Here is a 13152-nt window from a genome sequence, read left to right as displayed (position 1 = left end):
TCAAATGTAAATAATGTAAATAAATCCTGCTCGCCTACTCCTGTCGCCCCAAGTTCCTCTGATCGTCCTACAAGCACGTCGCCAAATCTTACACCACTATTTCATCACAACAGTGCTTACAGACCGCTGTGACAGAAAATTTGAAATACAGATTTTTAACTGCACCGAATGTGCCCAAATTTTGCCAGCTTGCTGCGGGATGCATACGATTAAATATGCAATGCATAATTAAAGCTCGGAAATTTGGTGTCAGGACCTCATTAATAAATCTTAAGAGCACAGCTCTAATCAGAAGTCTCTTAATATGTATTTAATGTGTTTATTCATAATAATTATTTTCATTAGTTCTTTTGATATTGAGTAGTCTTCTAAGCGTGTGCAAAATGGTACATGCAGTGCCTGAAGGGGATGCATATATGCCACAGTATTGTAGGACAGCGTGAATCCTTATTATTCAAAGTTGGCTAAACTATGAAAAATATTCAACAGACTTTTTTAATTATCTGGAGTTAGAATTTTTGGGAAAGAAGAACAGGACTTTGTTGCATAGGACACAGATCAAATATTTACTTCTACTAAAGCTACTTACCTACTACGCAACTTTTCCATGTTTTCAAATATAAAGCAATAACAGATTATCAAGGTTAGCATTATTAGGTTAGTATTATCATCGGTGTAGTAATACAGGGCAGACATAACGTAACAACTCTTATTCCAATGCTATTACTTTTTGATCTTTGTCTGTGGTCTGAGCAGTGCTCTGCCCACATTATTGCTGGGATTGGCTAGTTGTGAACGGTGAGAAATAGAATTAAGCAAAAGATTGCTACATTATGCCTAGCCTATTTGAGTATTTTCAAAGCTGTAAGACTCATTGCATTTGTATCATAGTTTTGTTGTCTCTTAAATGTTTATTTCCAGAACCTCAACAAAATTGTACTGGACATCCATTGCTACTGCTTATGTGCATGGTTCCACACTCATTCCTAAACCAAAGTTTCATATGCAGTATGGGTGCCACAAAGCTTTTCATCAAAGAACATGATGACATTATCAAAGCTGCACATTGAACTTCCAGTGCATCTTCTAATAATTTATTCTGTTTACGCAATATAAGCAGTGTCACTGGATGAGTGTGATGAGTAATAGTTATTTTATACAATGTGTCAATATCTCTTCACCCCTTGGGATTGCTAAAAATATGTCTGTTGCTTTGCAGATAAGCAGTGACATAGAGAAAAAGAAGTCGCAGAGGTTGGAGCTCGAGAGCCAGAATGAGCTTGAGCACAAGGCACTAGCTCTGCTTCCAAATGCTGATGAGAACATCTTGAAGCTGCAGGCAAAAATAGACGCTGCTGCTCAGAAACTGGTCAGCTTATCGATGCAGTGGGAAAAGCACAGGGCTCCTCTCATCGAAGAGTACCGCCAACTCAAGGAACAGTGCTCCAAACGCCTTGTGAGTATCTATTACAGGTAACCGAAATGTTGTTGCAATTACTTGTATGTTTCAGGCAGTTGTTGTTGTACGCTGCTTTTATTGTATGAACAAGGAAAAGGATGCTATATAAATTTTTTTGTTTGACGTAAGCTTTCATTTTGTTTGAATAAGCTTTCATGTTTCCTTGTCCATTGAAAAAAATGAATTGTTGCCAGGCCTCCACATGTAATAGTAGACAAGGTTGAATGAACTTATTCTGATGTCTTCTCTCTACTACATGGGCAACATTGATATATCTTTCTTCGTGTCTTCATTTTAATGCTTGATTGTGGTATTACATTAACATAAGCTACAAGGTGTTCTTTAGACATATGAGTGGTGCCAAGACTGCATATATCTCCATACCTACCTATATTATTGAGCCAAGTTGTCGAATTACATGATAGAAAAAAGAAAATTTAAAGTATTGTTTGCTTCGTGACTGTGTATTACCAGTGTCACACATACTCTTCTGCTCGCAATCGGAGCCAATCTGGATTGAATTTCTTGATAGCGATCAACAGTGGTTGCCGCTCCATGCTTCAACAATCTGGACCGACTTATTATCCCCTGCTAGTCATCTGCAGCTTTGAGAACTGTATAAGGCCTTGGCTACAAATGCACGTTTGCAAAATATGGTTATATTTGGACGATATTTTGACAGCTTACCATTGCTGATAAAAAGGTTTTAAATGTTTTTATTGAGCTGCCTTCACTTTTTTTTTTAGTATCTTCAGAGTACTGTGCCAGAGGGTGCAGCTGTCAGCCTATGATCGCGATCAAGAAACATGATCCTGATTCACGGATCATGACAGTGACCATACAGCAGCACATGGATAGAATTTCATACATTTATAGAGTGAACTGTGGTGCTGGTGTCTATGGGAACTGCAAGCAGGGCAGTTCAGCCAGCACGGGAATGATGGGTAGTACATGTATTTGCCTATACTTAGTCCTTCTGGCTTTCAGTGGTTTCATGAGGTTGCAAAGTGATCATGTTTAAGAAAGTGCTGCGTCATAAATAAGCATTATTAAGGTTGTCCAACAGCAGGATTCGAACAGACTAGTTCTAGCACAGAAGCCCTATATTGGGAACCCATTACACCACGGATGCATGGAGAAGCCGAATCACTGTAATTAGCAGCGATGATGCGTGCTTGCAGAATCTTATTGCTCTCTGCATTAAAAAAAGTATAAGTTGCTTTGAAATTTAGGCCCAGACAAGAACGTCTGAAGCACCAAGCATAAAGGTTAGACAAATATCCATGTACTACCCATCATTCCTATGGTGGTTGACCGATCACAGCGTCGGAGTTCTCTCTAGTAACTGTAGGAAACTCTATGAGGGGACATAAGGTCAGAAGAGCTGTGCCCCAGTACCATTTAGCAAAGCTTAGAACATGCCTGAGGGAGATTCTTGTGGCCTGTTTTATTCACCACACTGAAGGCGCATGGTACTGACGACACGAGATAACCGTAAAAAAAAAAAAACAGACCCTATAATGTGACAACTTGAATACAAACTATTATAATCCCGTTGTGCTCAGTTCATGTCTGCCTTTCCAGAACGAGACTCAGCAGAAGTTGGAAGAAATCAAAGCCATGAAGGACAAGATGCGGGAGATCTCTGAGCAGGCACGCACAAAAGAGGAGCTGCACAAGCAGTTGGTATGTGCTTGCTGCCGAGTAACTCCGCTCCATTTGATGCTAAAGTGTTAAAAAAAAAAAAAACTTTCCTTTCTCAGGTTGCCGAGTATGAAAAGTTACCCAAAGATGTCAACCGCTCCTCCTACACCAAACGCATTACCGAGATTGTCGGCAACATCAAGAAACAGAAAGAGGAAATCGCAAAGGTGAGAAAGTAGCGTCTCTATCAACTACATTTAACTCTGAGCACAAGGTTGCGGATTCGATTCCCGACCACTGCAGTCGCATCTTGATGGGGGTGAAATGCAGACACCCATATTTATATTTATGGGCACATTAGGAGCCCCGGGTGGTTGAAGTTAACGAAGATAATCCCCTCTACCCCCCTTTCCTGTTCCTACAGTGTCTGTCATAACCTGTCTGTTGCTTTAGGACATTAAAAGCGTACTGACATATTTTTGACTTATCTTTTTTTAACAATCTATCATTAAATGAAAGTCTTACACTCCTCTAAACCGTAGAAAAAAGATGCAAGCCTCAGAGCACCTTAAATAATTTAACACACAATAGCCTTTCTGCAGCCAGTTTTGGTTTGGTTTCTACTTTGCTGTGATGTCATGATTCAGAAGGTGGTCACATTGGAGCAGGACATTGCGACGTTTTGACACGCACTCCGGCTCGTTCGGTCACCTGCTAAGCTCCTACGTAGGCTTTCGCAAGGAGTAGGTTTAGAGGAGTGTAAGTCAAAAATGTTATGTCAGTACTCCTTTAATGTCCTGAAGCAACACATAGGCTATGAGAGACATCTTATGGGGGGGGGGGGTGGGAGGATCTTGGTCAACTTAACCACTTGGGGCTCTTAATGTGTCCATAAATATGAGCATTTGTGCATTTCACCCCCGTCGGGGTTTCACAGTATAAACAAAACCGAAAGTGGCTATAGAAAATCTATTATATATGTTAAATTACTATTGATGGTGCTTTGAGGCTTGCGAGTATGTTTGCTTGGGTTTAGAGGTCCTGAACCTTCATTTAGCACAATGAATGAAGAGTAAAAAATATCATGCCAGTATGCCTTTAAAACTTATGATTCAATTTCTTTGGTTGTGTGTGATGTGCACGCCGCAATATATATTTAGGCTTTCTTTGGAAGGACCAAGTGGAAGTGGATGGCTTTGCAGTGAACATCTGTTAAGGGTCTATTACATGGTTCTTGGGTTCTTTGAGCAGGCTCTACCACTAACCTCACCTGTGGATGTGTACAGGGTGGGAGGATGTTGAATCACAGATGTGTGCTGCCGGCACAGTCTTTTCAAATTTTTTTACGACTTAGTCTATGCAAAATTATTTCAACAATAATTGGCAAGAGCATGCAGGGAGGCAGACCAGCAACAGAAATTTTATAGTGTAGTATTCTGGGGCTGTTATGTTAGGATTCTTTTCCTTCTAATTAGTTTATTTTTTAGCTCTTGTCGCAGCAAGTGGCTGATGTTGGCAATAAAAAAGGCTTCTTTCCGTGCCAGCCAATGACAGAGGGCAAAAAGAATAGAAAATGAGAATTGCTGCCTAATGGCCCCTTGAGTAGTGTACCTTTCTCACTCCACCCACAGGATCGAAGGGCATAACAGCTATTCCCTGTGCATGACTGTGTAAGCATGAACAGGCACACGGATGTAGTTTTTTTTTTCTTCTCACAATTGGTGAAGTGTGCGTGTGCACACATTGGCTTTCATTTAATAAAGCTTGGTTATTCATGTCATATTTCGTGCTTAGCCAGGTCATGAGATGCTTTCTTTGCTTCATTTGGTGCTATCCTGTCTGCTTTCCATCTGCGCCTCAATGCCCTTTCCATCACATTCTTTGCTGAAGGCAAAAAGTATAGTACAGCCCTTGCGACACTTCACCACTGTGTGCAAGGCACTTGCAAACCAGCAGCAAGATGAAAGGTGCTAAACAATAGTGGATGCTGCCTCCTGTATGCAACCCTCAGCTGCTGAACATTTCACAACAAATACCCCTGGATATTTTTGGTGGCTTGTGCTGAAAAGGCAAGAGGGAAGGAGGGGTACCTAAATTGCAACGCCTCTCTTTCGTCATCACTTAAAAGTGAATGCGTTTGTGCTTCAGTACTGGTTGCTGAACACGCTTTAGCAAAGAAATGTCTCATCAACAACTTAGCGTGAAAACACTGACATGCATTTTAATTACCACCCATTTGTAGTCCATCACGGTGCAGTAGATTACCTCTATAGAATTGCTATTGAATATTTCAAGCACAAGCTCATAGCTTAAAAAATCAACAGAAATGTGCAACCTTGCAGAATCGCAACATGATATCCAGCAAAGCTGTTACGCAGGCACCTTGAATAGAAATCCTGGCGTTATGAAATGCTTTGGCTATTGGGGGCGAGGACATACTGAGTCGCCATCTATCAGAAGCGCCTCGCTTGCGTAGTATGAGGGATAATGTGGCACTCTCCTCATAGGTTTGGCTGTTGGCGCTCATTAAAAACGCCATGTGAGAGCCCTCCATGAAATTTCTGTACCTACTTTCGACCCGAGGGAAGTTTTTTACTGTCAAAATAATCATCTTGGACAAACAGAAAGCACAGAATGGTTTACAGAAGCTGTCTCTTTACTGAATACATACAGTGAATGCCCCCTGCACCAGTTCCTTGCGCGAAAGGTAGGCAATCGCCGAGAGAAAACTATGCGAGATGTTTGCTTATAGCAAGCTGTCTCCATAACCAAATGGAACATAACAGAATGAAGCCTCAATGCAGTGACCACACAGGTTCGCAGCGGCCGGCTGCGCTTCTGCATGCATGTCTGCACACAATGTTTTGCTTTTGCTGCCAGCCAATTTTCGCACCGTGCCGCGAGTTTAGGCAGTGGAATATGAGCATTTGATAGTACACAAGCAACCATTGTTGCATGGCCGCTATCAAAGCTATTCAAAAATAATTTCATTATAACTGTAGGGACTTCAACATCTACGGTGACTTGTGATGTGCCGTTGTGATGATTGAATCTTTTCTTCTAAATTCTTCAATGTTTTAATATCATTTATCAAGTTGCAGTGCACTGTATGTTTATCGCTCTTGTCAGCGAGTAATTTCCCATTGCTTTTTCTCAGTTCAGTCTACCCATTGTTTGCATGAACACAAACATCAGCACATGCCATGCCTTCTTTTGATGTGCTTCTTACCGTTCAGTTTCCATTCCAGTGAAATTGCCAGTATCTAGCATCAACATGTCCATAGACCAGAACTTCGTGACGTTAGCTGGGCCACGCGCGTGCGAGCGTCTCAGTGCATGCTTTCTGCTAGTCACTGCAAACATCACAGCCCCGACTCCGTAGCAGCAATCTTCCCCGTGGAAGTGCTTGCTGCCCACCGCAGTTGTAGCCGATGGCTGCTTGCCAGTTCTCAGTTTCGCAATCCAAGCTTCACGCAGCTTCCTGTTCTGCGGGTACATGTGAAGGCTCACACCGGGCTCTGTTGCATACGTCCGGCGCTGCGGCACTGAGCAGTAGCCTACCATGTTGGATGTCTTCAAAGACCGCCACTACCTATTATGGTGCTTTCAAGTGTTATCGAGCAGACACCCGAAGCAGGAAAACCTCCCCACTTAATCAGAACCCCCGCGCACAGGTAGAACTTTAAACTTTGGTCTTCAGCTCGCTTTGGCACTTTCCCAGCATCCGCTGTGTCCACGTGATCCCTCATGCCATGTTGTGCTAACGGTGGCGCCAGCTTCTCCTGTGGTGGAGCTTGCCTCCAATACCTAGCCCTTGTGCCATTAAACCCCATGCATCATCATCATCATTATGAAATGCTTTCACTTTTTTTTTACTTTCAGGTTTTACTAGATACCAGGAGCCTTCAGAAGGAAATTAACCAACTTACCGGGAAGCTTGACAGAACGTTTACAGTCACAGACGAGCTGATATTTAAGGTTGGTCCTATCACGAAGCCCTGCCTCAAAGATGTTTTTTTTGTGTGTGTGTATGCTTGTATGTGTGCATGCCTGCATTGCACCAATTATACACATGCATTCTTTTGCAGGATGCCAAGAAGGACGAGGCTGTACGAAGAGCCTACAAATACCTTGCTTCGGTGCATGAGGTATGCGGTCAGCTTTGTTTTCTCCTGTTCTTGTTCTGCTTCATTAAGCAATGGGGCAGCATTTACACAAAGTAAAAGCCTATCACAGATAAGCTTACAGACATGTATAGGCTCTGTTGACAGAGTTTCATCATGTCCTTGTATAGTAGTGTTTTGACTATGTACTGCTCTCCTCTTTTAAACTGATGCAAGATTCTGTCCGCTGCTGCTGTCAAACCAGGGGCGGAGGCTTTATCAAGCTGTCTAGAATAGATGTTTTCTGTATATCCTTCATTTACAGAAATGGATGGAGATAAAATTATTCGATTTGAAGAAAGTAGCATTATCATTAAAGGGCAACTCTCACAATTTCTTTTACAATGTCAAGGTAATGGCACATTTAGGCTCCCAAGAACCCACCTGTCACTTGTCTGATACATAGTAGAATTCTTCCACAAATTTGAAACTACTATTAAATAAGCAAAAACGAAACCTGACCGAGCAGCCAACCGAAAATCTTCGCATGTCACTTTGGAACACCAGCAGGGAAAGCGTGCAAAACATGCTGGTCCTGCCAACGTGGTGAATGAAAGCGGTGAAGAGCAGATGCTCAACTAATTCGTGACTGTGCGGCACAATCGGCACGATGTCTTCAGGTGACAAATGTCAGCTGCACCAGATCTCTGGAGCTGTCAAACAGTTACAACTACAATTGCGACGAATTTCAATAGCCATGAATCACATTTCGTATTCAACCCACCACTGCGAGAGCCAGCACGTTGTGCAACATGATCACCAGCAGCCCTAGCTCCTGATCTCAGATATGCTGCTTCCTATTTTAGGTGTTTTACCACTTCTCGAGAAAGCACTTCGCATACTCCCTACCAGATGTGGAACATTGCTTTCCGCATTTCTATCTTTATTTATAGAGCGCACAATCTCTCTTGAAAAATGCGATGGAGTGTCCAAAGCACTGACCAGTGCATTTGTTTACATTGGCATGGTACAGCTGTTGCTCTTCATTCGTTTGAAATATATTGCAAGCCGCACATTGCTGACATCAAATGACGTCACTGCCCTCAGCTCTTTCCCTAGATGATGCCATTATCCTTATAAAAAGAAAGGAGCACCTCTGGCGCCGCACACATGCTCTCATACCCCCGTGTGCGGTAACCCTCCCCCGCGATCTTACCCGTGTAGAGGAGCTTGCGCTTCAGAGGATCCAAGTCGGGGTTGCCCTCGTTCCTACTGTGACTTCGAAGTGGCCGCACTTTCGCCAGTTACATCCCTGCCCTGGGTGTCCAGTGTGCAAGTCATGCAATGCTGAAGCCGACATCCAGCACCTGCCGTGGGTTTGCCCTGCGTTGAAACTGAGGAGGCTCCAGCACCTCGCGGCAGCAGTACTTTTGCCGCACAGTCCTAGCCATTACACTACTTGGACGCAGGGACCACATTATCGATCCCTCCTGGATTTTATCTTTTTTCATTCATTTAATCATCCTTCTTCGGCCGCATCGCCTACCCCTGTATGCCCCAAGGCATTAACCCTTGCATTAAATGAAAAATAAAATGACGTCAGAACACAATGAAGCTCAGATTTTGTGCAGACTTTCGCATCACTCTATGTCACGCTGGTACACATGACTGGAGACCTTCGAAAACAGTGCGCAGGAGACCGTAGTACACATTACTATTCTACCTACTTATTATTCTTTGTACAGTTTTTATGCACTCAACCATGTTTTTTTCCTCAGAGTAACAGTATAGATCCGGTATCATAGGATGTGACGACGTAATTATAAAACTGAAATGAATCTAGTTAAACAAAGTACCACAGTGGCAGTGAGCTTTGGACAGGCATTGAAAAAGCAGGTGAACATGAGTCGGCCACTTGTGTGCGAGGCTTTGCTCATGTGTCTGACGAAAAAGAAGGTACTAGGTATATACTGTTTGGGCTAGGCAAAGTTACGGTAGGACATGGGCATTAGAATTTAGCATGCCCAGATATCTTTGGTACACCCCACTTGTGAAAGTGATGAACAGCTTTAAAAAAATGCAGCAAAGTGACATCTACAATTTTGCCACAAGAAACTTAGAAGGCAGTAACGCTATGTGTGGTCTGTATGTAAATGAATTGCACTGGTTTCACAAAACGATTTCATGATTCATGCTATGGAAAAGACATTATTTCTACATACGCAGGTACTCCTAGATGTAAGAAATTTGCATAATTACTTCATTAAATCCAGTAACCAACAAAGTAGCGTTAATGTGAACCACAATGCACACTAACTCTGAGTTCTTCAATGTCTGTCTTTCCTTTACAGAATTCAAACCAGCTTTTGCAAGCAGTGGAAGAAACAGGGTCGATCACGCGGGAAATGCGTGACCTGGAAGATCAAATAGAACAGGAGAGTCAGAAGAAAGTCACAGCTAATTTGGAAAGGATTACGGCCGACTACAAGCAGATGAAGCAAGAGAATGCATCGCTATTAGCCCAGCTTAAAGGTCAATAACTGTTGCAGAAGTATAAAATATGTGCAGACATTATTTTTGTAGTTAATTTATATATTTCCGCAAAATAAAGAGTACTATAATACATGCACGAGTTGTATCAAGGAACTTTGTACAATATTTCGCCGTCTTCATCATAGTAGCACTTTCCAACCCTATGCACAGCGGAACCTCGATTCTTCAAATGAGATGGTATTGTGATATGCCTTCTCAGAACTTCATAGTCCTCTGAAATCTCACTGATGGCTCGCTGTGACATTGTGTCATCTCTGTTATACTTGGCAGCTTCAAGAATTTCAAATGTTTCATCATGTTCAGTATCACCATCTATTGCCAAGGTGCTGTCTTTGCCCTGGAGCGGCACTGATGTTGTGTCTGAAGCGTGTTCACTTGTGCTCGCATGCATTGCAGTGCTGAAATCCATGCAGTGCCTTGCATCTTGCTCAGGCTTCTTCATGGTTGCAGCTTTGTATTCATCTATTCTAACATGCATTCCTTGGCTGCCTTTTCTCTTCAGTGTTGTTGCAGCTGCCACATCTTCTGTATAAATATCCTCGTACTTTTGTCCGAAACTTGCCTGTTCATATTTTCTGTCAGGCGCTCTCTTCTCAGGGTTCTTCAGCTTCAAGTAGGTGGCAATAAGCTTGCTGTATTCACCGGTTTTTGCAGAGAGACGTGAAAGCTCCAGTGCCTTTGTATCGCTTCCTTGATGTGGCATAGGAAGCGTCTTGTTCCCATATGCCTGGTCTTCCCGAAGCTTTCCCTCCAAGTACAGCTTTTTTGTGGTTGGCGAAATCTTTTCATCCGCCTTGCCTGTTTTCAATGCCTTCCACTTGAGTTGTACATGTTGGTCATGTTCTGCTATCCTTTCAGCTGTCGCTGTTGTAAATCGGGATTTCAGCAGCTTCTGCAAGTAAATTGCAAAGAATCGGTGCTCAGTAACACATGAGGGCAAGAAGAGGAAGTATCAACATCGAAGCAAAACACCGCAAGTTGTTCGCAACAATTGCCAGCCAACTCTAAACATTCATGTTTGTAATTCTATGCAGCACTAGAAGGGGCAGTCCACTTTTGTGGCCGTTTCTGGCAACAAAATGGCAAAGCTTTTGCACGTCTAATTTGTGATCTTATTGCCTGTGACTATAGAGGCTCCTTTGGATTTATCACTGCCCCTGTAATACTATGGTCCGTAATGATACAGACTGCCTGGTGAGAATCGTAACCAGCATGTGCTACTTCCTGCACATTGCAGTCGTGCCTTCTGGCCTTTGTTGGTAGCAACGTTAAATGTCAGCCTCAAAGCAGGTGAGTGTTGGCAAGCACTGTGCCAGCCCACAGAGGCTGTGCTTGCCTTTTACGAAAGATTGTACATCTAGCTGTAAATGCTATGTACAAGTTCAATTCACTAGATCTGAATATGTATGTTAATTCTGTTTAACATATTCCCAGGGCTAAATAGAGCAGAAATGTCATTCTCAATATTATTTCACAGTAATTCAGGCCAAGCTTTCAGTTTTTCACTTGTAAGCCTCTTTTTCTATTCAGAAATAGTGCTTCTGTGAGTACACAATGCAATGCACCTCATATACTATGCAAGACAATTACAATGCAGGTGTTGCAGTGTTGCCAAGCATAGGGTATATTTGGCAATTTTGCCACTTCGTAGGGCCATCAGGCAATTTTTCAATGAAATGTAGGTCATTTTGCCCTGCTCTGGCATTTGTTACAGACCTCGGAAGTAAACAGATGGAAACTCGGAAAATGAACAAAATCTGGCATGTCGTACCCACTGAAACTAAGAATAGAATGTTAAACCAATCTGTTTTTGGTTGACCTATTAGGGAATCTTCAGGACGGTGGGGGAAGGTCACTGATGTATAAATTTGTCCAACCATGAGTGCCGTCCATCTTGTAGACACTACTTCCAGTTATTGGAGGATGTTCACACTTTGGGTGAGGACTGCAAATTCTACACAGACACTCGTGTTAGGAGAACGCTTTTTCTCAGGGCCAACTCCAATACATGTAAAATTACCAACCAATTACCAATTGCCAATGAACCAACTGCTGGACCAATTTGAACGAGCTCGGTTGCGTTTAGGAGAGAAAGCTAAATTCTGAATGCAGAAAGTAGAATGTTGGTTTGTGGCCACATAGCTTTTAACAAACATGACCAAGATAAGCAGGCTAAAAAAAAATTGAAGCACAGAGTTTACAAATCTATAACTCTGCACTAACAAAGAATATTGTACTTGTGTAAATTGAATCTATTGAAGCATCTCAAGCAGACAAATATGTGATATATCAATTTTCAGCTTGCGTAAGATTCTTATGTTTTTGAATGTTCTGCAAGAGTCCCATTCACAAAGTAGTATATTTCTTTTGTCCTCTCTGCAGTTTACAGAAAAGTGAAACTGAGTTACAAAGCTGTAAACTTTATGGTTCATTTTTTTACATTTTTCAACAATTTTCTCAAAAAAATTATGGTCAATAAAGAATCTGCCTACAATGGGTAAATAACATATTATGTTAAATACAAAAGGCCCGTTCATGTGAGAATTATTAGGCAGTGGTATCGGATGGAAGGTAACGATTGTCCTAGAACATCTTTCACAATGTTCATCTCGCGCACTGACTACTCGATAGCTACTCATTCGTCTGTTACTTTGCGCTTTGTTATCTTCATCTCTTATAAAGTATGCGCTTGCGCACAGATGAAATCTTTGTGAATAATAAATAATCAAAAGTATCGACGCCGCTTACCTTTGCTCCCTGCTCGCTCACGGGGAAACATTCGGCGATCCTTTCAGCCGTCCATTCTAACGGGTCAAGGCTGTGCAGGTAATGGATTTGCTGCTTTGCAGCCCATGTCAGTAGGTTCGTTTCTGGTGGATATAGTTCTTTGAAGTACTTCCGCCGTACGATCGCTCTTCTTATTTGTTTTCGTTCAAAGCTGAGTTCCCTGGAAAATAATAAGAAAACATTGTGTATGTGAAATGCGCTACTACGTGCCTGTTCAGAGCTGCGAACACGCGCATTAATAAGCAAGGATTTACTCTGTATGACGGTCGTAGTAATGTTCAACGTTTTCCAAGACATTTTCTAGATCTTCTTCCAGATCGTTAAAATCGTAATTGCCTGAGAAGCCGCTTTCCAATGGTCCACTTCGTTCCGGTTCCTCCAACTTGACCGCGAGCGGCTTAACTTTCTTGAACGGGTTTCGGGTTTTAGCATGACGGTGCCGCACAATTTGTGACATAAAGTTGGCTACGCCACATCGCAGAGCGCAAGAACATATCCGTATCATCGTCTATAACTAATAATCGCGGCTAGTTTTAAGTTTTAACTGAACGAAAGCAACGACAATCGCGCATAAGCGCGCACGCACGATGTACTCGCCACCTGGGA

The 13152-nt window shown here is 42.4% G+C and overlaps 2 protein-coding genes across 2 annotated transcripts in view; one reads left to right on the top strand and one right to left on the bottom strand.

Annotated features, from left to right (window-relative positions):
* The window catches only part of LOC142578979 (coiled-coil domain-containing protein 22 homolog), a 25145-nt gene extending 15310 nt beyond the window's left edge, over window positions 1-9835 (top strand). The window contains exons 9-14 of the mRNA XM_075688737.1: window positions 1220-1456; window positions 3044-3145; window positions 3223-3330; window positions 6986-7081; window positions 7192-7251; window positions 9558-9835. Coding sequence (XP_075544852.1) covers window positions 1220-1456; window positions 3044-3145; window positions 3223-3330; window positions 6986-7081; window positions 7192-7251; window positions 9558-9746 — 792 coding nt within the window. The 3' untranslated portion in view covers window positions 9747-9835. The remainder of the gene's footprint in view (window positions 1-1219; window positions 1457-3043; window positions 3146-3222; window positions 3331-6985; window positions 7082-7191; window positions 7252-9557) is intronic.
* On the bottom strand, window positions 9778-13152 carry LOC142578982 (uncharacterized). The gene is made up of 3 exons (XM_075688740.1): window positions 12801-13152; window positions 12508-12706; window positions 9778-10651 (listed from the first exon to the last, which is right to left on the bottom strand). Exons 1-3 carry the CDS (start codon window positions 13049-13051, stop codon window positions 9845-9847), a joined length of 1257 nt encoding a protein of 418 aa, XP_075544855.1. The 5' UTR covers window positions 13052-13152; the 3' UTR covers window positions 9778-9844.

Source organism: Dermacentor variabilis, chromosome 4 (genome assembly GCF_050947875.1).
Source record: "Dermacentor variabilis isolate Ectoservices chromosome 4, ASM5094787v1, whole genome shotgun sequence".
Lineage (NCBI taxonomy): Eukaryota > Metazoa > Arthropoda > Arachnida > Ixodida > Ixodidae > Dermacentor > Dermacentor variabilis.
The sequence above is the reverse complement of the archived record's forward strand: the minus strand, read 5'-3'. Positions and strand labels throughout refer to the sequence as shown.